Genomic DNA, 26,552 nt, shown 5'->3' with positions numbered 1-26,552 from the left:
GTCAAGAAATCAAACGACGTATTGCATTAGGCAAATCTGTTACACAAGACTTTTTTAAAGTGTTGAAGAGCAAAGGTGTCAGCTTGAAGACTAAGGTGTGCCTGACCCAAGCCATGGTATTTTCAATAACCTCATATGCATGCGAAAGCTGGACAATGAATAAGGAAAACCATAGAAGAATTGATGCTTTTGAGTTATGGTGTTGGGAGGAGAATGTTGAAAGTGCTGTGGGTTGCCAAAAGAACCAACAGATCTGTGTTGGAAGAAGTGCAGCCAGAGTGCTTCTTGGAGGTCAGGATAGCCAAACTTTGTTGCTCATACTTTGGACATATTTTCAGGAGGGGCAAATCACTGGAGAAGGATATCATGTTTGGTTAGGTGGAGGGTCAGAGAAAAAGAGGAAGCCCCCAGTGAGATGGAGTGGCAAAGTGTCAGCATCAATGGGCTGAAGCATGGCAACAATAATGAGATTGGTCTAGGATCAGGCAGTGTTTCGTTCTGCTGTGCATAAGGTCTCTATGAGTCGGTACTGACTCGATGGCACCTAACAACACATTAGGCCGGAAAATAGCAGGAAATGACACCAGAGTAGTAGCAGGGAGCTAGGTAGTAAAGCCATGATAAGTCAGGATTTGGGTTTTATTCTGAGATGGATAACCTGCTAGAAGGTTGTGAGATGAGAAGTAATACGTTCAGCTAAGTATGCTCACTCTTATCTGCTATATGAAGAACACATTATTGGGGGGGGGGGGGCAAATGTAGAGGCAAAGAGATGTGTTTTTAGGCCAGTGAAGTAATTCCACCTTCTGGTAGCTTGCACTAGAAGAGGACAGAGGTGCTGAGAAGTAGTTGGATTCTGAACCTATTTTGAAGGTGAAGACTAGAGAACTTACTTATAGATTGGATATAGAATATGAGAATGGTGCACTTTACTATTTCCATGCCTTTCTTCATGTCACTTGTAAATTGTGTGATCTTGGTCAAGTTTCTGTCTTTCATTCCTGAAACATTAGTATGGGTCTTCATCTTCTCTCCTAGCCACACTCCCCAAACTGCAACAAACACCCTAACGCCTCATCTCCCAGACTTTAGACTGGCTTTTTCTAAACTGTTGCCTGAGTAAGCATCCATATTGCCTATTCTGTCTTAATATCATCCAATGCTTCATCAGAGCCTTAGGAGAAAATCTAAACTCACTGGTATGGATCTGGCGCTGATTTCCGCCCCAGCTTCCTCTCCCACCCCTTTCATCTCTCATGTGCGTCCCCATATGCCACCACAACCTACACAAATGTCCACTTTCCTCTTGTTAGAGACAAAATAAGTTTCTCTTGAGTAATACCAAAGGGCTGGAAATATTCCACAATTGCTCAGGTGAAAGGAATTTATTCTTATAGTCTGTTCAAACATCTAGTTTTTACAGTTCTTTTTAATAGGTTCATTTTCAGGTCAAAATTATTTTTTGACTCTCACTCTTTTCATTTTTGGAGAAAATGGTCTTTAAGTATAGTCATTATATTGACAATTTATTAAAAGAAAATACAATAATTTGGGTATTGACTAAGAATAATCCAGAACTTTCTGGCATGGCAACCATTTTGCTCGGATTGACTATTCAGTGCAATGAGTTACTTTTATGTTACCTTTAGCCATAGGCTTGCAACTCCTACAATACGGTCACAATCTTGCAAGGGATTGATCAATTAACTATGCAAATAGTGGCTTTAAAAATCCACCCAGTAGGGCTTAGCTCCTAGCAGCCCAGCTAAGAATTAGTGGGTTTTGTCATCCTCCTAGGCTTATATTAGAGCCAATCTCACAGAGATTTAGGGGGACCTTGCTAACATCAAGAACAGTCTGCAATAAAGTGTGTCCTTTGGACACATGGTCTTAAAGCTGAGTACCTCCTACACTCAGAAGAGTGCCATAATGCTAAGATAAAGTGAGGTTCTGCTGGTTGGTCCAAGGAAAAAAAGAGATAATTGGGCTGTGCTTGCTACTGCATGGAGAGAGAAAGTTAGGTGCAGGAGGTTTACCTGCTGCTAAAGCTCTTTAACAGTAGCCCATGCAGAGCAGAGGCCTGGGTGTGACCCATGCAACATGCATTTCATGCTAGGAAGCATGGTGGGAACCACATGGGCCCTAAGGCAGTGCCAGCTTAGGCAGCATAGTAAACCAAAAAAAAAGGAATTATATAGGCCTGGCTACCATGGTGAAGCCAGCAGCAGAGGCTAAGGAGGGACTAGCAGCAAAGGCTCCAGAGATCCTGTGCAAGGACCTTCCTGCTGGTGAGGGAAGGGCCAGCTAGGCCCAGTGGCACAGCAGCAGCCTCGGGGAATGCTAGGCAGTGTGGGGGCAGCCAGAGGCAGCAATGATGTGAACACAGTGTCTGACCTGAAGCACAGTACACTGACCAGTGCCACGGAGAAAGGCACTTACACAGATGGGCACTTTGAGGAAGGATGTTTTCCTTTGAAAATCTGCTGCTATTGTTTGCAGTTTGAGTTCCATAAAAAATCATTGTTTTCACTGTGCCAACACTGTGTAAATGTCTCATACATCCAGATCAACTGCAGAAGAAAGTAGCACCCATGGAAAAGCTGACGCCAATGGGTGTTATGTACCTCATTCTTAGCAGTCACATGGCAAAGCAGACAGAGACATGAACACAGACTGGAGACAGATACTAAAACTAAAAACACTGTCACTGTCAATTCTGACTCTTAGCGGCCCTATTGGATGGTGACTGCTACATAAGGTTTCCAGAGCTGTCAATCTTTACAAAAGCAGATGCCGTATGTTTCTGCCTCTAAGTAGCTGAAGAGCTAATAAGAAAAGCAACTCAGAGAACATAAATTCCTCATATCATGAGATGCTAATTTTTCCAGCAAACAGCATGTTCTTCTTGTAAGGTACAGAAAACCATGCCTTTAAAAGTGCAATCTTGTGTCAGCATCTCTTAATTTATTAACATTTCAACTTCAATTATAATTTCACCAAACACCACCAGGAAAGTACTGAAATGCACAGTTGTTGAAAGGCATGGCAGAACACAGTTCTGGAACAACCAATTATAATAATTCTACTTTTTGAGATTAAAGTTGATATAGTCAGGAGACTTTTCCTTTGATTTTAGTGTTTTAGTTGGCTCCTAAATACATTCCCCAAAATTATTATTAGTGCTGGAACATTTCAAATTATGTCATGAGATTAGCATCTATAAAAGCTGAGTACTCATGTAGAAGTAGTCTCATTGTTATTTTACTGTCTGCACAAGATTCAACAATACTGTGGTTTCAAATTTAGGGTCTAGGAGAACATTAGAGACAGGAGCCTAGTGCTGATGATTTTTCAACAGTTGTTCAATTGTCTGAATCTCTCAAGTACATTATATGTTTCAACTGTTTGAAAAGCACTGAAAACAACTGGAGAAGCCTATGTAAGAAGATTGTTTAAGCTATAGGATACTACTAAAGGATTTAACGAGTCAAAGAAAATTTACTGACTTTAATTGGTCTGTCTCCTGTCATGCTCCAAAAATTACAATGATTTCCTCATCACCTAAAGAATAATACATACTTTAAAACAGGTCAAATTTTCCTCCAGGAAATTTGTACTGTTATTGTACGAATACATGGGGCTCTGGTCTCGGATGAGAATGAATGAATGCTAGCTAGTGTTCTAGTGCTCCTGTAAGTCTCTGAAAGAAAGGAAATGTTTTTTTTATATGAAGAAGTCTGAAATACTTTAAACTTCCAAGTAACACAAAAGGAAAGAACTCAGTGAGCACTGAGTAGTCCATGAACGACTGCCACTCTGACAGGCAGAGTCAGGGAACAAATAAATTTCAGCAGTCTCTGAGGGCACTATCTTTCACTACCACCCACAAGCCCCCCAGTCCTTGACAAGTATGCCTACCCTATGTTACATGACAATCAGCTTCTGCCCCTTCAAGGTTAGCACAGGGGGAAAGCATCCCAGGCTCAGCAGAAATTCTACAAACAGTGTGGGCAAACAGCAAATATCGGGAGTGGGGATGGGGTGAGGGGGTGGATGGGAACACGACAGTTCAGCCAGTTTGCAACAATACACTGACAAATATCCTGTGTTGGAGATGAAAAACAGCTGCAATTGTGTTGTAAGGGCCAGGACTTACATTCAATTTAAAACACACACACACACACACACAAATGAGGATGGTTCAGATGCAAATGCCATTGTCAAGGCTGAGGATAAAGGAATGTACATACCGCATCTGTGATGTCTATTTCATAGACTTTTTGGAAAGTCCGGCGCTCGAAGAAAACAAGCTTGCCACTGCCACATCCCCGTTGAACAGATGTGCCGGTGACAATGAGTTTATCATCTGGACTGAAACAACAGTCAGTCCTAAACACAAAAAGAATTTACACGTATAAGTTTATGACATCACACAGTGTAGTAGTAAGTGAGTTAAAGGAACTAGAAGCGACACCATAGAGTTTATAAACCAAGCATTTACTGATAGTAATTTATTTAATCTTCACAATTATCTTATAAGGAAAATATTCTTTTTCTCCCCCTTCTACACATCAGCAAATGGAGACAGAGAAAGGTTTCATAAACAGAGCCTAAATCACACAAGTGGTATAGCTGAGATTCAAACTTTAGCACTCTGATTCTAGAATTCATAGTTTTAATTTCTATATTGTAATATTTTTTAATATAAAGGGAGTATGGGAAAACTTCAGACCCTGATTCATAATAAAGAAGTGATTCTTTTCATCAATTTTGAACTAGTTTTTACTACCCTAACCTAGTGTGGTGCTGTAAGATAAGCACTGGAATGCTAACTGCAAGGTCTTCAGTTCAAACATACCAGTCCTGCCTTGGAAATCCTTTTCAAGGTTGCTATGAGTTGGAATTGACTTGATGGCACACAAGAACAATCCCCCATACACCCAACCCTAAATAATTTTAATTAGATCAAGAGAAATACCATGAAATCTGGGCAGATTATACCACTGGGACATGTCGCTGTTGTTTGGTGCCATCAAGTCACTCAGAGGGGCCCCATGCACAACAGAACAAAACACTGCCTGGTCCTGCAGCATTCTCACAATTATTGTTATGTCTGACCCCATTGCTGCTGCCACTGTGTCAATTCATCTACTTGGGGGTCTTCCTCGTTTTCACTGACCCTACACTTCATCAAGTCCTTCATCAGGGACTGGTCCCTCCTGATAACATGTCCGAAAGTATAAGTGATGAAGTCTCACCATCCTCACTTCTAAGGTGCATTCTGGTTGTACTTCTCCTAACACAAATTTGTTTATTCTTCTGGTAGACCATGGTATTTTCAATATTCTGCTCCAACACCATAATTCAAATGCATCAATTCTTGTATGGTCTTCCTTATATCTAACGTTCACATGCCATAAGGTGATTGAAAATACCATGTTAGGTCAGGTGCACCTCAGTTCTCAAACTGACATCTTTGCTCCTGAACACTTTAAAGAGGTCTTATGCATCAGATTTGCCGATTACAGTGCATGATTTGATTTCTTGACTGGGCCTCCATGAGTGTGGATTGTGGAGTCAAGAGAAATGAAGTTTGACAACCTGCAATATTTTCTCCCCTTGTTATTCAATAACAATATCATAATGTCATTGGCCCATGTATGAGAATTTTTGTTTTCTTTTCATTGAGGTGCAATCATACTGAAGTCTTTGATCTTCATCAGTTAAGTATTTTAAGTTCTGTATAATTTCAGCATGCAAGACTGTATCATAGGCATATCATAGGTTGTTAATGAGTCTTCCTCCAATCCTGGTGCCACGTTCTTCTTCATATCATCCAGCTTCTCAAGTTATTTGCTCAGCATAGAGATTGAATAACTACAGTTAAAGAATACAGCTCTGGTGCACACCTTTCCTGATTTTAAAACATTCGGTATTCCTTGTTCTGTCCCAATGACTGCCTCTTGGTCTATGTACAGGTTTCTCATGAGCACATGAACTGTTCTGGGATACCCATGATTTGCAATGTTATCCATAGTTTGTCATGATCTACACAGTCAAAAGTCTTTGTTTAGTCAAAAAGTACAAGTAAACATCTTTCTGGTATTCTTTGCTTTTAGTCAAGATCCACCTGACGTCTGAGATGATATCCCTGGTTCCAGAGACTCTTCTGAATCGGGCTTAGATTTCTTGCAGTTGCCTGACTATGTACTATTGCAACTGTTTTTGAATTATCCTCTGCAAAATTTTACTTGCATGTGGTATTAATGATTTCTGTATTCTGTTGGGTCACCTCTCTTTGAAATGAGCACAAATATAGATCCCTTTCAAATCGTCAGCCAGATAGCTGTCTTCCAATTTTCTTGATATAGACTAATAAGTGCTTGCTTCATCAGTTTGCTGAAAGATTTCAATCTGTATTCCATCAATTCCTGGAGTTTTCTCGCCAGTGCCTTCAGTGCAGCTTGGATCTCTTCTTTCAATAACATCAGTTCTTGATCATATGCTACCTCTTGAAATGCTTGAACATCGACCGTTTATTTTTGGTACAGTGACACTGTGTACTCCTTCCATCTTCTTTTGTGTTTTTAATCCTTCAATATTGAAAGTTGAGGCTTGAATTTTTCTCTTCTGTTCTTTCAGCTTGAGAAATGGTAAGTGTGTTCTTCCCTTTTGATTTTCTAACTCCAGGGCTTTGCACAGTTCTTTATAATACTTTACTGTGTCTTCTCCAGTGCACTCATTAGAACACAGTGGATAGTTAGTTACATTTTAATAGTTCTTATTAACGCCCTGACCACCTGCATTCTTTGTGACATGTTGATTATGAATGATCTAGGGAAGATATGGCCCAAATAAGTTAATATTGTTGTTTCATGCCCTAGCATCGATTCCGACTCATAGCAATCATACAGGACAGAGCAGAACTGCCTCAGAGGCTGTGTTCTCCAGGCTGGGATCTTTAAGGGAGCAGATCACCAGAGATGTCTTCCATAGTACTCCTGGGTGGGTTGGAACCACCAACCTTTCGGTTAGTAGTAAGTAGAGTACTTAACTGTTGCACCACTAGGGGTTTTATAGCTGGCATTCATTGCTGCAGGCAAACGGCTCAAACATTTTCATCAGATACATCTTCATTCTTGTTTGAACAGATAATGCTAAGGGAAGTGGACCGATCAAGGTAGAGTTTGTGCTCATGTATTTATATGACTTCCTTCGCTGATGCTTCCATTCCCGTCCAGCACTCCCTGGTGTTTATTATTGAACACAGCTGTGAAATTTCATTTACACCCAGTTAGGCAAATTTGCCTAGGCACCAACTGTTGGGCTCAGAGGTCAAGTCTCACCTCAGCTGCCCACTTGGAATAATCTCAGAAAATTCTTTAAATGCTTCAGTTGCCAACTCAACAGAATGGTGGTAACAGTGCCCAACTCCCCAACGCAGGTTGCCTGACCAACTATAGAAGACTGAATGAATGATTGATTGGAATGCTGATAAGGAAAATTTTGAGAAAATAAGGTATATTTTAACTGCTCTGATAGAAAGTTTAAATTTTAAAAGACCCCAAATACATAGGCCTGGTGGTGGTGGTGGTGGTGGTGGTGGTTATGTGCAGTGGAGTCAGTTCCGACTCATAGCAACCCTCTATAAGGTTTCAGAGGTTGTAAATCTTTATGGGAGCAGAAAGCCTCATCTTTATCCCAGAGCTCCTATATATAAGTCTAATCTATCAGTTACATAGTATTAAAAGAATAATTAAATCCTTTAAAATATTTTCCTTAGTAGCATAGTGGTTACGCTACGCTAACCTCAGGGTCAGCAGTTTGAAACTACCAGCAGTTCTGTGGGAGAAAGATGAGGCTTTCTCTTCCTGTAAAGATTTACAGTCTTGGAAATCCTGTACAGGGTCGCTATGGGTTGGAACCAACTCCATGGCACACCTCCACTACCATTACCAGGATTTGTGCATGCCTATACAGACACACAACAGTAATACATCCACACATAACATTGTCACTTCAAAAAAATTTTTCATAGCTTGAAGAATGTGCAAAATGAGAAAAAAAAAAAAAATATATATATATATCTAACTCTGAAAAAAACAGATTTTACTTTCTCAAGATACTTTTCCAGAAGACCTAAAGACATATAATATAAATTAAGTTTAAGGTAAGAACATTCTTTTCTAATCTTCTATGCTGATCAAATATAAAAAATTTGCTACTTACATTGGAAACAAGGTGGGAAGACCAGAGGCTGAAAAAAGTGGCTTATTAAACTGTCGGACATCCCATAATTTTAATGTATCATCACCTGGTAGAGGAATGCAAAGCAAAAAGAAAAAAATATGAATCAGGCAAAACAGAATTCTTCCAACTTTAGAGGTTGCTAAACTTAGTGGATAATTATTTTTAAAAGAAAGGAAAAGAAAAAAGCCAGATGCACAAAAACATAGTTTCCTTCTTTTAACTGTTGAGGGAGCTGGAAAGCGGTAGTTGAGAGAACAGTAGAGAGCTCTGCTTTGAGAAGCGGTTTTGCAGATGATGCAGCATCTCTGGGCTAGGCTACAGCATCTACTCTACAGCGTGATTTTGGAGCAGATGGCAGTTCCCTGGGGTATATTTGAGCATAACCTGACTTCTCGAGATGATCTTAATCTAATAACCATCAGGACTGAAAATATTTCTATTCACAACAGATTCTCCCCTCCCATAGTTTGTGAGTAAGGCCATCCATTAATGTTAATGAGGAGGAGTAATATGACTCCCTTCCCTCAGGTGAAACTCCACCTGCAACTATCATTCTTCACTTTGCTGGGGAGAGAGTTTTTCTGAGCCACTTAGAGAGTAATGAACATCTTTTGATGAATCACTTTTTTTACATTTCTACAGGGCTACTAACTAATTCCTGACTAGAACAAAATCACCGTTCTTTCCCTAGTGACCTTCCCTCTGAAACCGACATTTATCCCCTCTAAAGTCCACAGCTAGGGAGCTCTGGTAGCGTAGTGGTTACGAATTGGGCTGCGAACCATAAGGTCAGCAGTTCGAAACTACCAGCTGCTCCGCGGGAGAAAGATGAGGCTTTCTACTCCCGTAAGGATTTACACCCTCGGAAACCCTGTACAGGGTCGCTATGGGTCGGAACCGACTCGACGGCACTTAACAACAACAAAGTCCACAGCTAACTAGACTACTGCACCTGCTTGTATTGGGAGAACTTTGTTAACATTTGCCTTTGGAATGCTGCTCATTTTAACTGATGTCTTCACAAATTGTGGCTGCATGTGTTTGAGGATTGTTACATATGAGGCCATAATCCTCAAACAGTAAGAAAACTTTATACTTAGCAGTTAGCTAACCATCAGTTTCTGCAGTTAGCAGGGGTACCTTCCAACACCCTGGCAACTCATTGCTTAATAGGCTTCCATCTGCCACATTATATATGTCCAGGAAGGAAAGTGATGGATATATGTGCGTCAACCAAACATGGTACCCACTAGGTATTATAGAATAGAAGGGGAGGTAAGAATTATCATCAAAATGGCTTATTTTTAGATTGAAAATAGACTCAACATAGATCTAGCCCTATATCTCTAAGGTATTAATTAGTTTACTGTGTGTAGCCTGGCTTTTAAAAAAAGTCCTCTGGGAAGATGTTCAGAATATACTCCCCTTTTGCCCTCCTTTTCTCTTCCCACTCCACTTTGGAGATTTGGGCATACCACCCTAAAGATGCAAGAGTGACTATGAGAATGTCTAAGTGAAAAATTTGTCATTTGAAAATCCCTCTCAGGGGATTCAGGTACACTCTTGGAGTAAGAATTTTTTCGGTATAAAATACATACAGTTTGTAAAACTGATGATATGCCCTGTAAACTTTTACCCAATCCACAATAAAAAGCTAAATTAATAAGAAATCAAAAGAAAAAATATATATATATACAGTTTTAATTAGAAGTCATCACTAGGTTAAAGTGACAGGGTGGAATTGATGGTCTGAAATTCATATTTTATATGAAAAATAAAAAACAAATTCATTGTCATCGAGGTGATTCTGACTCACGGTGACCCCATAGGACAGAGGAGAACTGTCTCATGGGGCTTCCAAGGCTGTAATCATTACGGAAGCAGACAACTACAGCTTTCTCCCATGGAGTGGCTGGAGAGTTCAAACCGCTGAACTTCCTATTGACAGCCAAACACTCTAACCACTGTGACCCCATGGCTCCTTTTTATACCTATCGGCATTTACCATGCATATCATTTATACACACACACACACACAACCATACATGCTTTTTCTTGTTTTGATGGAAGGGAGTAGATAATTATTAAATAGAGTAGCTGAGGTTTCTTTAGAACAAAGGATCGCAATGGAGTTCTTAGGAAGAACAGATATAGACTGTTTAGATGGAAAGGAAAGCTAGCTCAAGTCTTATCCCCTCCCTTCACTCTCCAATTGGCCTTGATTGCACAGGATAGAGACCCTAAGATGTTCACAGTACATACCCAACACCTATCATAATGCCTACCTCAGCACAGGTACTCACTATACAGTAGTTGATCGAGTGAATGTATACCTAAATAGAGTGCTGGCAGATTCATCTACCTACTGTAACTCCTTCTCTGTTCTAAGATTGAACTTTTTATGCAACCTGAAGGACCTCTGTAACATGGCTCCAGTCAGTTTATCCCATTCTTTCTTTTTTTCTCTCCACAAATGATCCTACTAGAATATCATCACTCATGTCTCCGAGCTTCCTAGAACGCTTTGCTCAGAAGCTGTCCTCACTATATTTCTAGCTCTTTTTTAATCAACTCACAGGCTATCCATGTAAGAAAGATTTATTAAATAAAAAAAAATTAGAAACAACCTATAGCCAATCATGAAGGAGCTCTGGTAGCATAGTGGTTACAAATCGGTCAGCAGTTCGAAACTACCAGCTGTTCCGTGGGAGAAAGATGAGGCTTTCTGCTCCCGTAAAGACTTACAGCCTCGGAAACCCTGCACAGGGTTACTATGAGTCAGAATCGACTCCACGGCACATAACCACCACCACCACCATAGCCAATCATGAGTGTGTAAATTTATGCTTACAGCCATAGAGAACTTTGTAGTTATTAAAACAAATAACATCCAGGTCTACAAATTGTTTTTAAGTGGTTTGAGTTAGTGTTTGAACTAAAAGCAAACAAGTAAAACAAAACAAAACAAAAAAATTATGTAAACAAACAGAAAGCTTTGAAATACCACACACAGATTTTTTTAAATTACATAGAAAGAATGTAGATCATCATCTACAAAATTCCTAAGGTCATCTTTGGAGGTTTCACTCTCTTAAGGAATTTGAAGCGAAAACAAAAAACTTTAGCAAAAAAATTGCATCTTTTCAAAACTGTTTTTGGTTGTTTTTTTTTTAAAATAACTTTTCGTACTAACAATGTTACCACATTAGAAATGTATTTTAATGTTTTAAAGACAAACACTAGACTGTAAAGGTACATTAACAAAAACACAGCTTTATGAAATGTTGGGATATTAGTATTATATTTATTAGAGTTAAATATGACCATTTTATATTTAGCAACATCTTTTAGGAAAAAACAAAAACAAAAAACTCAACTTACCTCCACGAGAGGCAAGGGCATTACCATCATAGGAAAAGGTCACACAAGACGTGTCTGTACCTGGGGCGTGAGCTTGTTTATAGTGGAATTTTGGGTGGACCTGTGTGTGGAGAGAGGCACACCTCAGCTGAATTCAGAAAACATTCTGGTGGCAAGAGAATTTCACTTTATCATCATAAAATGATATACACTATAGATAAAATACTAATTTCACCCAATCTGCAATGCTTTCCTTCTGACTAGAAAAATATCAAAAGGCTTTTTAAAGCATCCCCTTGTTTTCATTAATGGAAAGAAGAGATAAGGTCAGCAGGAGCTAATTTTTCAGACTGCATTAGCAAGCTCTGAGCAATCCAAGATTGTCACAGCAGTTAGTTCTTCTTATACTTATAAAGTGATTGGGGCCATTTCTTACATTTATCTGGAAGAGCAAATATAAATAAAAGTTATATAATATGCATATTACTTAATAACTCAAAACACATTTATTACATTCCCAGTTGCAGGTCTTTACCCTTAATGTGATTGTGGAGTCCCTGGTGTGGCACTGTGGGATAAAGCCCTGGACCACAAGGTTGGTTTGAACCACAAGGTTGGCTGTTCAAACTCACCAGCTGCTCCTTTGAATCCTATATAGAGTTGCTATGAGTCAGAACATACTCAATAGCACTTAACAACAACAATAAAAATGTACTTGTAGGATAATAGCAGCAGTAGCTAACCTTACACCAAACACAAACCAAACCATCCTGCCATCGAGCTGGTTTCGACTCATAGTTAACCATGTTACTGTTGTTGTTTCGTGCCATCAAGTTGGTTCTGATCCATAGCGACTCTGGCTGGTGGGTTTAAACTACTGACCTTATGGTTACTAGTTCAGTGCTTATCCTACAGTGCCACAACTGACCTATAGAGCAGAGTCAAGTTGCCCTGTAGGGTTTCTAAGGTTGTATATCTTCTTGGAAGCAAACTGCTACATCTTTCTCATCAAGGAATGGCTGATGAACATGAACTGTCGCTTTCTGAGTTGGCAGCTGACTTCCACTGTGGCACAAGGACTAAGTCTTCCACAGTACTTGTTATATCCTAGACAGTCTACCCTAACTATCTCACTATGTAATCCTCATACTCTTCCTACCAGTTAGGTTATACTACTAATCTCCACTTTACAACTGAGAACTTGAGACACTTACTAGCTTGCCCAAGGTTGCCCAGCTAAGTGGTAGCTAAACTAGGAGTTTGAACCTGAAAAAGCCTCCTCTGGAATACACTACATCTTCTCTCATGCTGATGCATGTTAATACACCTTTTACTTCTAATGGGACTTCTGTGCAGTTGGTGATTTGCAGAAGGAAGTCTATCTACTACAATAAGCTTGCTGTTTAGTTATGATGAAGTGGCTGCTGTTGCTGCTGTTAAGTGCCGTTGAGTCGGTTCTAACCCACAGCGACCCTGTAGAGGGTTTCCAAGGAGCAGCTGGTGAGCTTGAACTGCCGGCCTTGTGGTTCAAACCAACTTTGCCGTCCAGTGCATTAACCCACAGCGCCACACCAGGACTCCTGATTAAGTGACCACCAGTATAAGTGGGGCAAGGCTTTTAATGTGTCTATTATCTTCACTCATTTTTGCCCATACTTTTGTGGGGATAATTGACTTCCCAGTCTTTTGGCCTATACTAGTGATTAAGTAACTAAGGAGCTCTGGTAGCGTAGTGGTTACAAATCAGTCTGCTAACCTCAGGGTCTGCAGTTCAAAACTACTAGCTGTTCTGCAGGAAAAAGATGAGGCTTTCTGCTCACGTAAAGATTTGCAACCTCGGAAACCCTGTGCAGGGTCGCTATGAGTCGGAACTGACTCCACAGTACTTAACAACAACATAGGCCAAAAGACTGGAAGTCAATTATCTCCCCAAAAGTATGAGCAAAAATGAGTGAAGATAATTGACACATTAAAAACCTTGCCCCACATATAATGGTGGTGGTGGTAGACGTGTATCGTGGGGTCAGTCCCAACTCAGAGTGACCGTGTATAGGGTTTCAGAGGCTGTAAATCTTGACAGGACCAGAAGGCCTTATCTTTCTCCCATGGAGAAAAATTCAAACTACTGACCTTGCCATTTCCAGTGTAACCAGTAACCTACTACACTACCAGAGCTCCTTTGCCACATACATAGCTGTCAGTAATACAGTTTCGTCTGAGACAGCCAGAAGTGTTTGTGTGGTATGTGTGTGTATGCGTACACATGGATATGTGCTGTGCTGGGAAACTGCCCAATGGTTCTAGGCCATCAGCAACCTTCCTAGGGCAAGTCCATAGTTAGAAGATGGAGTAGAGCTGGCAATGACAGCATGTGGGTTTCCCCTGGGAATCACAGGTATGGGAACGCAAACACCGCCATTTCTGTTGGCCTTTAGGCAACCCTACGAAAGAATGAGTCACAAAATAGAGATTGTGCACTTTAAACTCCCAACAATAATCCTGAAACCCAGTCACTGAACTGACACTTAACAGCATCTAGTAATGAAGACCAATTTGTTGTTAAGTGCCTTGAAGTTGGTTACGACTTATAGTGACCCCAATAAGCAGCTGGTGGGTTTGAACTACTGACCTTGTGGTTAGCAGTCCAGTGCTAATCCTACAGTACCATACCAGGAGTCCTACCACCTCATTAAAGTCGGTCAGTTCTTTTTTTCTCTATGAATAACTGGTATAAAGTAAGTTAAAATTAGCTCTATTCAGTTCTTCTGGGTGACAGTACTAGAAATAGATTTTAAAGATGGTTAACATGGGTCTTCCTTTCATGTGCAGACTGTTACATGCTCATTCATGATTTTTATTGGGTATCAACTGTATGCCAGACACCACGTTTAGAAGGAAAATACAAATTGATAGAGGTAAACATGTTTGAGTTTTTTTTTTCTCAAATAGTTGACAGACCATGCCCTGAAGGGACATGGGTAAGAACAGAGAATGACAGTCTCTATAGTGGGGAAGTATAGAGGACTTCCAAGGGGCAATTGTTCAAACAGAACACGGGACCACTGGATGGTTTAAAAGTAAAAAAGGCGTGCCACAGGGTTGTATTCTTTCACCACACGTATTCAACCTATACGCTGAGCAAACTGTCCTAGAAGCTGGATTATATGAAGAAAAAGATGGCATCAGGACTGGAAGAAGATTCATTAACAAGCTGTGATATGCAGATGATACAATCTTGCTTGATGAAACCGAAAAGGACTTAAAATACTTACTGATGAAGACCAGAGACCACAGCCTTCAGTAAGGGTTGCACCTCAATATAAATAAAACAAAACTTCTCACCACTGGACCAATAAACAACATCCGTATAAATGGAGAAAAGATGGAAGTTGTCAAAGGCTTTAGTTTGCTAGGATCAACACTCATAGAAGCAACAGTCAAGAAAGCAAACATTGCATTAGGAAAATCTGCTGCACATAACCTCTTTTAAAGTGTTCAAGAACAAAGATACCAGGTTTGTTTTTTAATCTTTTTTTGTTTTTTTAACTTTTTATTGTCAAAGAGATCAGTTTGAGGACTAAGATACATCTGACACAAGCCATGGTATTTTCATAACCTCATATGTATGTGAAAGTTGGACAGTGAATAAGAAAGAATTGATGTATTTGAGTTATGGTGTTGGAAGAGAATATTAAAATTACCAAAGACTGCCAATAGAACAAACAGAACAGTACAGCCAGAGTGTTCCCTGGAAGCCAGGATGACCAAACTTCATCTCTCATACTTCTGACATATTATCAGGAGGGAACAATTACTGGAGAACAATAATCATGTTTGGTGAAATGGAGGGTCGGACAAAAAGAGGGAGACTTCCAACAAGACGGACTGGCACAATGGTGGCAGGGATGGGCTCAGGAACAGCAAGGATTATGAGGATGTTTCATTCTGTTATGCACAGGGTCACTATGAGACTGGACCTACTCGATGGTACCTGACAACAATATGTGAGCACTGAGGAGGCCTTCCTAACACAAACTTGGATGGGGAGGGAAGAAAGAGGGATTAAGAAATAAAATAAGAGGCCTAATGCATAAAGAAGAGTTAGCTGGTGATGGGCCAAAAGAAAATATTTCGATCAGAGTGATACTGCAAGTGAAATAGTAGGCCAAATTTTGACCCCTTATGACCTTAGCTCCCTGCATTATACCCATGAATATGTTACATTGCATGGCAAAAGGTACTATGCAGAGTTAATTAAATTACTAGTTAATTGACCTTAAAATAGTGAAATTATCCTAGATTATATGGATAAGGTCAAAATAGTCACCAAGCCAAAACCAAACCTACTCCCATCAAGCTGATTCTGACTCACAGCCACTCTATATAGGGTTTCTGAGACTAAATCTTTATGGGAGCAGACAGAAAGTAGTCAAATGTACCCTTAAAAACAAAACACTGCCCTAGGTACAGGCAGACAACGAAGCCAGAGATGTCACAGAAGAGGAAGATGAGAAGCATGAAAAGTTTTTGGCACCTGTCACCATCAAGGAAACAGGGACCTCAGTCCTGGAACCACAAGAAACTGCATTCTGCCAAAACCCAGTGTGCTTAAAGAGACCCTGAGCCTCAGGTGAGAGCAGCAGCCTGACTGATATTTCGGATTAGCTCAGCGAGACTCCAGCCCTTCCATGCACTACACTAGATATGTGGCAGTGTGTTATGCAAATATAGAAAACGAGTGTTTGGGGGTCTGAAAACAAAAGAGCTTGTTGCAGTTAAGAAACTGACAATTACTATAATACTGGAGGGAGGAGCCCTGGTGGCACAGTGGTTAAGCACTCAGCTACTAGCCTAAAGGTGGGCAGTTTGAACCAACCAACCACTCCACAGGTGAAAGATATGACTGGCAGTCTGCCTCCGTTAAGGCTGCAGCCTTTTGAAAACCCTATAGGCCAGTTCTACTCTGCTCGACAGGGTCGCTGTGAGTTGGAATAAACTCAACTGCAGTAGGTTATGGTTTTATACTGGAGGTGGGATGTTTAGAAGTCTTTACAATTCATTGTTTCTAATGCAGAACCAGTAAAAATATGTCATAAAGCAAGGCCTACGCCCTCTGTCTGACTTCTCACTATATTGTCTGTTGCTATATAGATTTACAAGGAGGCTGGTGGTTCAGGTGCTCAGCTGTTAACTGAAACGTCAGTGGTTTCAACCCATCAGCCGCTCCATGGGAGAAAGATGTGGCTGTCTGCTTCTTTACAGAAGAAAGATTTGGAAACTCAATGGGGCAGTTCTATCTGTCCTATAAGGGTGCCATAACTAGAAATTGGCTCAGCAGTAAGACTTTACTTTGTTTTGTTTTTTAAATATAGATTTAGAGTTTAGTTGACATTCACATTAAAGTAACAAATGACTGCGTAATATTAAGATTTCAAGACAGGACGTGATTGCAGGCACAAAAATGCAGTTCATCTCTTTTAAAGAACCATAAGGGTCAGTTTGAAATGCAAAGTTGGTGGTTCAAGCCCATCAGCTGCTCCTGGGAAACCCAATACAGAACTGCTATGAGTTGGAACTGACTGGACAGCAGTAAGAACAATGAAATAGAAGTAACCTGTTCTCACTTGAGTGAGATGGGTTACAGACAGTTTGTCAAAGTGTGCTTCAATTGTCAACTTCACTGTATTCAGTGACAAAAGACTGCTTCAAAGAGACAGCCAAAGGTGATCCTTAGCTTATATAATATCAAAACATGGGCAACTGATGATAGCATTTGATGTTTGAAAACAGTCAACCTGAATGAAAACACTTCTGCCATACTGTAGAGAACCGAGTTCTGCATCTTGTCCTCTGATTACTTTTCTAAACATCCAAGGTCAAGAACATTTTCCTCAGGTAATTTAAGATTATTATCTCTCTTAAACAGGTTTCGAACAATCATGTCTCAAATATTCATCATAATGGAAGATGCTATCACAAAAATGTAGTTGTAAAGGCCCTCTTTGAGATCATACAGTATAAGCTCCCAATTGCTAAATTGTCCATAAATCCTTTTTTACTAAATGGGTATGGAAACTGTTGTTGTTGTGCTGTTGGGTCGGTTCTAACTCATAGCGACCCTGTACAGGGTTTCTGAGGAGCAATTGATGGGTTTGAACTGTCCACCTTATAGCCGTGCTGAACTCATGACATCACTGTGCAAGTATGCTGCTAGTTGCCCTCAGGTCATTTTGACTCAGAGACACCATGAAACAGAGTAGAACTGTCCCGCTTTCTTGGTTATAACCTTTTATGGGCTCAGTTCACCAGGTCTTTCTCCCATGTAGCTGTGGCGTGGGTTCAAACTACTAACCTTTCGCTTAGGCGCCAAGCATTTAGCCATTTGTGCCACAAGCAGCAAGTATATTGTTGGGAGGTGCTGTGGAGTCTGCCCTGACTCGTAGTGACCCCATACACAACAGAACAAAGCACGGCACAGTCCTGCACCATCCTCGCAATTTATGTTGAAATTCATTGTTATAGCCACTGTGGGGGTTTTCCCCCTTTTCACTGAATCTCTACTTTACCGAATATGGTTCCACCAAACATCTCATTGGGGGTCTACCTCTTTCTTACTGACCCTCTACTTTAGCAAGCACGATCCTGCATCCTTCTCCAGGGACTGGTGCCTCCTGATAACTTGTCCACTATCTGTGAGATGAAATCTTTCCATCCTCACTTGTATGGATCATTCTGGCTGTACTTATTCTAAGACAGATTTGTTCATTCTTGTGGCAATCCACAGTATATTCAGTATTTTTTGCCAACACCAAAATTCAAAGTCACCAATTTTTGTGTGGTCTTACATGTTTATTGCCCGGCTTTTACATGTATATTAAGCAACTGGAAATACCCTGTACTGGGTCGGGTGCAACTTAGTCCTCAAAGTGGCACTTTCAACACTTTATTAATAAAGACATTTTTTGCAACAGATTTGCCTACTGGAATGCATCATTTGACTTGACTGTTGCTTCCATGGGCACGGATTGTGGATCCAAGCAAAACAAAACCTTAACAACTTCAATCTTATTTCCATTTATCATAATGTTGATTACTGAGCCAGCTCTGAAGGATTTTGCCTTATGTTGAGGTGTTAACACTGAACGCATCGTCTTTGATCTTCATCAGTAAGTGCATCAAGTCCTTTTGGTTTTAGTAAGAAAGTGTGTCATGTTCATATCACAAGTTGTTCATTAGTCTTCCTCCAATCCTGGTGTTGTGTTTTTCATATAGTCCAACTTCTCAGATTATTTAGTCAGCATACAGACCAAGTATGATGAAAATATTCCACCCTGATGCACATCTTTCCTGATTTTAAACTCCACAGTATCCCTAGTCCTTCCACAATGGGACAGTTCACTTCTACAGGCTTAATCAAGTAGAAAGGAGCCATGGTGGCACCGTGGGCTAGGCTTTGCACTGCTAACTACAAAGTCGGTTGTTCAAACCCACAAGCCACTCAGTGGGAGATGATGTCTGCTCCCGTAGAGGTCTACAGTCTTGAAAACCCTAGAGAGATTCAGAATTGACTCAATGGCAATGTGTCTGGGTTTTGGTTTCATCAAAGAGAAGCCCCAATTGCAACTGCTGTGCCAAATGAGCTATCATAGCTAAAACAGATTAGTAAGACCGCTCCAGGACTCCCCATTGGCATAGCTACAGCCTTCTTAGAACTGTGCTTTAGTCTGAGATTCTTTCTATACAACCTTCCTTCCTTCCTTCTTTCCTTTATAGAGGGAGAATCTATATTGCCATCTTTTAAGTCTCCCAGTTTACTACAGTTCCCTACTCATTTTTTCCTAACATGGATTTCTACAATTAATCTTATACACTTAACCCTGCCTTGACATTTGCCTCCCAGAGAACCCTAACTAACACAGGGCATTAGCAAACACAATTCAAACAGGGCATTGTAAAAACATGTACATTGGGGCTTATTTTCTTGGGGCTTTGACAACCAGCTTCCATGTAAAAGAGCTTGGGCTAGCCTCTTGGCAAAGTAGAGACATGTGCCAAATCATGCCTGCTGACTCAGCTGACATCTAGCCAACCACCAGACATGGAAGGCCATACAGGATCATTCAGCCCTAGCTGTGCTTCTAGTAAACTACAGATGCAATAGAGAGCTAGTAGAAATCAGCCAGGCCAGTTCAAACCAAAAGACCTGCCCAGCTGACCCACAGAATCATGAGAAATAATAAATGCTTATTGTATTGAATCCGTAAGTTTGAGTACCGAGTACCTGAGTGGTGCAAAGAGATAACACACTCAGCTGTTAAAGCAAAGGTTGGAAATTTGGTGTGGTGCTGTGGGTTAATTCACTGGTCTGCAAAGTCATCTGAACCACAAGGTCAGAGGTTCAAGCTCACCAACCACTCCTCAGAAACCCTATACAGGGTCGCTATGGGTCGGAACTGACTCAATGGCACTTAACAACAACAAACACACCTTGGAAGAAAGGCCTGGCAGTGAATGTCTGAAAAATGACCCATTAACAACACGGTTGAGCACAGGTCTACTGTGACACAGATGGGGTATTCATGAGTCAGAGCCGACTTGACAGCAGCTGGTTACATTTTATAGTTTGTTATGGAACCTCAGCTAACTGACGCAACATATAAAGCATGTGAGCAGTGCCTGACACACAGTAAACACTATGTGAGTGCTTGTAATTATGAGAAGTCAGGCAATAATCTGAGAGCATTACTATCAACTTTTTAAGGAGGCTGATTTCCTCTTCCATACCCTAACATTCTACCAAATAATATTCCTCATAAACCAGTATCAAGACCCTATAGTTCAAGTTTATTCGGTGTTTCAATGTCTTTTGCTTTATATAGGTAGCTCTGGTAGTATGTTGTTGTTGTTGTTGTTATGTGCCATCGAGTCGGTTCCGTCCCATAGCGACCCTGTACAGGGTTTCCGAGGGTGTAAATCTTTACGGGAGTAGAAAGCCTCATCTTTCTCCCGCGGAGCAGCTGGTAGTTTCGAACCGCTGACCTTAAGGTTCGCAGCCCGATTCGTAACCACTACGCTTTGCTAACCTCAAGGTCGGCAGTTTGAAACTACCAGCTGTTCCATGGGAGAAAGATGAGGCTTTCTGCTCCTGTAAAGATTTACAGCCTCAGAAACCCTGTATAGGGTAGCTATGAGTTGGAACTGACTCCAAGGCATATAACCACCAACCATTAACATAAGCATTGGGCTGTTGACCAAAAGATCAATGGTTCAAACCCACCAGCCATTCCGTGGGAGAAAGAGGAACCTGTCTGCTCCCAAAAATAACTAGCCTTGGAAACACTAAAGTGCAGTTCTACTTTGCCCTTAGTAGGATTGCTACGCATTATAATTTATTCAAAGGCAGTGGGTTTGGTTTTGGGTTTTTGTTGTTTGTTTTTGTTTTATATCATCTCCCACACTTCTCGATTACCATTTGCACCTGACTTTGAGAGCATGCGTTCTTTCTAGCAATGTTTCTAAATCGTTGTCATGGGTGGCTTGGAATAACCACTTTCCCTAGGTAATTGTGGTCAGTTTCAAAATATTTGTAGCACTTCGATATTCTTTGACACTGAGTTAGACAGTGAATCCAGATAATATAAAAATGAGACAAGGGACAAAACAAATGACTGTTGGAAGCCAGAAAAGGGAAGACTGAGTTTAAGTTGCTTTTCATTTTGGTTGTAGAGGAAAGCTCTTTCTCCACGTTTCTAATCCTGTCTTCCAAAGAGGCCCGGCTCAGATTATTTCTTTCCCAGACATACCATCTCCACTCCAGGAGCCCCAATGAGAGACACAGAGTGCAGTGCAATATGCTATACATCACAGAGCATGGTGCTTATAAGAGAAGCATGGTTAACAATAAATATAGCAAATGAGCATGCTTCAAAGAAACAATATGTTTCATAGTATATCGATGGGTTTCCAAGTTTCTAACTTTAAAAAAACAAACCAATAATTATGTTCCTGTCAAGATGGGGGTTTTTTCTCCCCCTCTTCCTTCTCTCTCTCTTATTCTTTCTTTTTCCTTTAAAGGAATAATTTAAAGACAAAGGCAGTGAAATATGGCAAAGGTTTATGAAAGGTCCACTCACCATCCCCCATAAAAAAGAAAATTGAGCTAATGATATTTTTAGAATCTACATTTACAGTGTCAACCACATTTACTGTGGACCCACTGTAAACACATCACTGAAACAGAAAAATGAAGAGAAAACACGGATTTTCTTGAAATGATTTATAATTTGGGAAAGTAGGCAAAGCAAGTAAGATGTCTTATTTTTTCAGAAATCTTTGCACCCACAATAAGTCAAGCATTATGTCAGCTTTGGAGGACACAAAAATGACTTAAGAGTTATCCTATGCCATAAAGGGAAGTGTACAGGTGAGAGAGAGAGAAAGAGAGAGAGAGAGCGAGAGAGCACTTCTGACCACAGTACTCTATTCAGTCCCGGTTTACATTTGTAACCACTGGGATTTCAGAAAACAACTACGACCCACCCAGCATTAATTTTCCATCTTTATTTGGCAAAGAGATTGCTCAGCCTTCACTCATAATTGGACTAATGATAGACCTCTTTGATCATCTCAAATCAGGTTACTGCAGTGTTGGCCCCTAAGGCTCCCTCTGATGACCAACTGGAAGCTTCAGCTTCAGGAGCAAGCTCAGCCCCTGAGATGTGTGAGTCACAGGCAGACCATGACACCAGTGCTCTGGAATCTTCTGGCGCCCCGCGTGCTTGCAACTTGAAATTCAAGGTGTTTACTTTAGTCTATAAAAAAATACCCCTTATGGCTACGGCATAAGTTACCTTCACATTAATCTCTCTTCTTATAAACCCTAGCTGAGATCAGTTGGTACCAGTTAGGCGTCTTAGATTCATACTTCAGAAACCTGGATTCAAAATGTCTAACGACCCATTCTTTCAGGATTTCAAGAAGACATAAAATGAAACATTGTCTTTGTTGGGCCTTGGACTAATTTTAAAATCCTGAGATATTATACAAGATAGTTTAAGGATAGAACTGTTTTCTGATTAAAAGCAAAAACCAAATCAGTTGTCTTCAAGTCAATTCCAGCTCATGGTGTGGCATATTTTACTATTGTGTTTTTAAGAAAATTATCATTGTTTTTCTCTGGGGAAAAAAAGGGAGGTAAATACTATAGAAATCTCATAAGATATTCTTTAGCTCTAGGTCAGTGGTTCAAATCCACCAGCCACTCCTAATGAGAAAGATGATGCTGTCTGCTCCCATACAAATTTACAGCTTTGGGAATCTTAAAGAGCAGCTCTAGCTAGTCTGTCCTACAGGGTCATTAACGAGCCAGAATCAACTCGATGACAGTGAGTTTGGGGATTTGGGGATGTGGGGATATCACCTAAATCACCAAGAAGAATGATTTAAGAAGAAAGTCTTTCCAGAGAGCCCAAGAGCAGGGTTTCCCAGAGGATGTTTTGTGTAACATCATCATATCAGAGGTCATTCTATAGTCAAGTAAGCCTGGGAAACTAGAGTTTATTTGCATACCATGGCCTCATTTTGAAGATTCACAATGCACGCTGGGTTATTAAAAGCCAGGGTCTTTTAAGTAGTAGTCCTACAATAAATCAACCTCTTTAACAGTTTCAAAATGAGTTGACTACAGAACCTTGTTTTCACATAGCACTTACAACATACATAGAACTAACCTTCTCTGGACCTTTAACTGGGAAGCACATATCTAGAGCAAGAGTTGGCAAACTTTTTCCGTAAATGGCCAGACAACAAGTATTTTAGGTTTTGCAGTCCATACGGTCTCTGTTGTAACTATTCACTTCTGCTGTTGTGGTGGCAATGTGGCCGCAGGCACACAAACATTATCAGCTGCAGGTATGAAAGGGATACAAGCACAGAAGAGCTATGTGTTCAAATAGCTGTGTGTTCAAGGAACACTTTATTCACAAAAGAGGTAGCAGGCTGACTTGGGCCAGCAAGTCATAGTCGGGTGACTCTGGATCTAGAGAGAAAAAGGTATTTTCTTGCCACACTATTTTTTTGGTAAATTAATGGTTCTCTTTTGGTCCAATACTAATTGTACCTCATCATACCAATGGTGATGGGAATGATAATGATAACAAAAACAACAGTTATCGAATTAGGACAACAAGAAAACATTTTCTAATTTACCCTTAAAGCATGTCTCCTGAGGTATGGGTAACTGTTATTTGCATTTAACAAAGGAGAGCACTTAGACTAAGAAAGGCAAGTTACCCAAAGATGTATGCCCAGTAAACTAAATGTCAGAGCAAACCAGAAACCTTGAGTCTAACTCCAGAACATAACACTCTTCTCTAAACAGCTGCCCATTTACCAGGTCTCTCCTGACATCTGTGGTAGATTGTCATGATAGCCCTCAATGAATTGTTAACATAGTGCAAGATGAGGGATGAAATAACTTTCTTCTCCTTCAAATGATATAGTCTACACTATTGGAATTTCCTAAAATTACCTATTATAAATTCAAAATAAGAGGGAGATGCTGTGGTGGTGGTTAAGTGCTGTCGCCTCGGTTCTGACTCACAGCGACCCTGTATAGAGTTTCTGACGCTTTAAGTCTTCATGAGAGCCTCATCTCTCTCCTGTGGAGCAGCTAGAGGACTCAAACCACAGACCTTGTAGTTCGCAGTCCAGTGCTTATCATATGGAGCCACTGAAGTTTTGTATTCATACAGAAGCAGTAACAAAATCACAACTCAACCATTGCTCCCCTCCCTCTAGCACCAGTCCATCGGAATAGGGACATCATTATACTAGCTAACATTACTAGGGACTAGGGACATGGCCAAAGTAGGTAACATATATGTACTAACTACTGGATTTTCTCAGCCTTATTGTCATGCCCACTTTGTAATGAAAGCTGGTGTTAGTTGTCAGGAGTTATTTCTAATTCATGAAGATTCAATGTGCACAGAGTGTAACTGCACCATAGGGTTTTCAAGTCTGTGACCATCGCAAGCAGCTTGCCAGGCCTGTCCTCTGAGGCACCGTGAGGACGGTGAGAGCTGCCAATCTTTCAGCCAGTCATTAACTGCTTAACCATTTCCGGCACCCAGGAACTCCTTCAGGGAATGTTGTTGTGAAGTGCCGTCCATCCTCGAGTCAATTCCAACCTACAGCGACTCTATCTAGGGTTTCTGAGGAGCAGCTGGTGAGCTTGAATTGTCAACCTTGAGGTTCAAACTGACCTTGCAGCCCAGCACATTAACCCACAGATCCATACAAGTGAGTGTTACTGGGCTGTAAAAAGGTGGTTAGTTGCCAAGGTCATGGTGGAAACAAGGTTTGGACCAGAGCCTACACTCTAAACCAACAATAACTCCAACTTCAGCTTCCCTCTGCTTTGGCCTCTATTTGCATCTAAGGTGAGTTTGGACTTTATGTGGTGCCCTTGCCCTCTCCTTACTAGGTCAGTCCTCAGTCCAAACACCAATGGTATTAGAAGGTTAAAAAGTGGGTAAGTGTAGCAAGAGAGTCTATTGGGGCATAGTGGGCGAGAACTACACCAGGTGTAGGAAACAGATAAAATCATCTTCTATGGCTAATCCTCTCAGGTTGCTAGCTACATTCAGTCCATCAGTGTAAACTGCTCAGTTAGCCTTTACCCAAGAAATCACACCAAAAGTCCTTGAAGTAACTTGAAACTTGGTAAGGGCAAATAGCACAGGTTACAAACTAGCACTAAGGAAATCCCACTAACTACTGTGGACCTCTTTAGGTGCCCTTTAGATGATGCTACCTGCTCTCCTCTGCTTTTAGTCTTCAACCTGAGGTTAATAGAGAATGGGAGCTTAGACCGTCTATATCACAGAACAAACATAAATGTACACACCAGTGCAGTTCCCAGCTCAGTTCTTTAATTAAAGAGGAACTTGAAACTCACCCTGCCAACACCGGAAGCACAGTGCCGTGGAATGACCTGCCTAGACGGGAGGGAAAGCCCGGCAGTTCCCCCCTTTGAAGTCCAGCTGCCTGAGATTCACTGGCAGACAACCTTCAAAGAGAGCCGACGCTTCCTTCCCTCAGCCTGGCCGCCAAGCTTCTCGGGCAGCTGGGCAGATTTAGCCACTCTCTGCCCAGCTGTCTGTGAACTCTGGCAGCCAGTTCAAGTAAGGGATAGAAAGGTGGTGGAGAAGGAGGGGGAGGGAGAGGGAGTTTGTGGGTGAAGGAGGGTGGAAGGCCCAGTGGCACCAAGATGGAGAAGATGCTGAGTTTCCTTGGAACCAACCTTATGGAGGTCAGTAAAAAGATTACACTTCCAGAGAAAGAACAATTCAACCACTAACAAAGCAACTATTGAGTGACCAGAGAAATTTCAAAAATTCTCTTTCCTTCAAAAACTGAGTGAATCTCAAAAATATAATCTGTGAAACGCATTCTTCTAAAGATGGTCCAGTCACTGCAGAAGACAGTACAATCTATAGGGATGTGGGCAACAAACCTACAGCCAAGCACAAAAAATGTGCAGTACTTTCCTGATTCTGATTTTCCAGCATCAAGAGTTTACACTTCTTGGAAACTTTTGGGAGTTGTTTGCTAACTTTGTTGTGGCAACCCTTCTGTTCCTTTGGCAGTTAAGAGCTGAAACGACATTTCTGTTCTCTGCGCCTGTGCAGCAGATGCCTGGAAAAGACTGGTGCATTTGACATAAATATTATCAATGCGTTGTTATGTTTATCCTCTTTAACTATACAGTTGGAATGAAGAATACCGAACATTATCATTTACAGGTGCAAAATGGATGCAGAACAGTTGTTAGCATTAAAAGACTACCCAAGAGATTGTAAAATGGTCCAACCACTCTGGAAAGCAATATGGCGCTTCCTCAGAAGGTTGGAAATAGAAATACCTTATGATCCAGCAAT

The 26,552-nt window shown here is 40.8% G+C and overlaps 1 protein-coding gene across 1 annotated transcript in view; it reads right to left on the bottom strand.

Annotated features, from left to right (window-relative positions):
- The window catches only part of WDR70 (WD repeat domain 70), a 516,881-nt gene that overhangs the window by 89,783 nt on the left and 400,546 nt on the right, over positions 1–26,552 (bottom strand). Inside the window, exons 13-15 of the mRNA XM_006876935.1 lie at positions 11,632–11,731; positions 8,230–8,314; positions 4,251–4,389 (exon numbers count right to left, since the gene is read on the bottom strand). Coding sequence (XP_006876997.1) covers positions 4,251–4,389; positions 8,230–8,314; positions 11,632–11,731 — 324 coding nt within the window. The remainder of the gene's footprint in view (positions 1–4,250; positions 4,390–8,229; positions 8,315–11,631; positions 11,732–26,552) is intronic.

Source organism: Chrysochloris asiatica, unplaced genomic scaffold (genome assembly GCF_000296735.1).
Source record: "Chrysochloris asiatica unplaced genomic scaffold, ChrAsi1.0 scaffold00430, whole genome shotgun sequence".
Taxonomy (NCBI): Eukaryota; Metazoa; Chordata; class Mammalia; order Afrosoricida; family Chrysochloridae; genus Chrysochloris; species Chrysochloris asiatica.
Note: the sequence above shows the minus strand (reverse complement) of the source record. Positions and strands in the feature narration are given on the sequence as shown.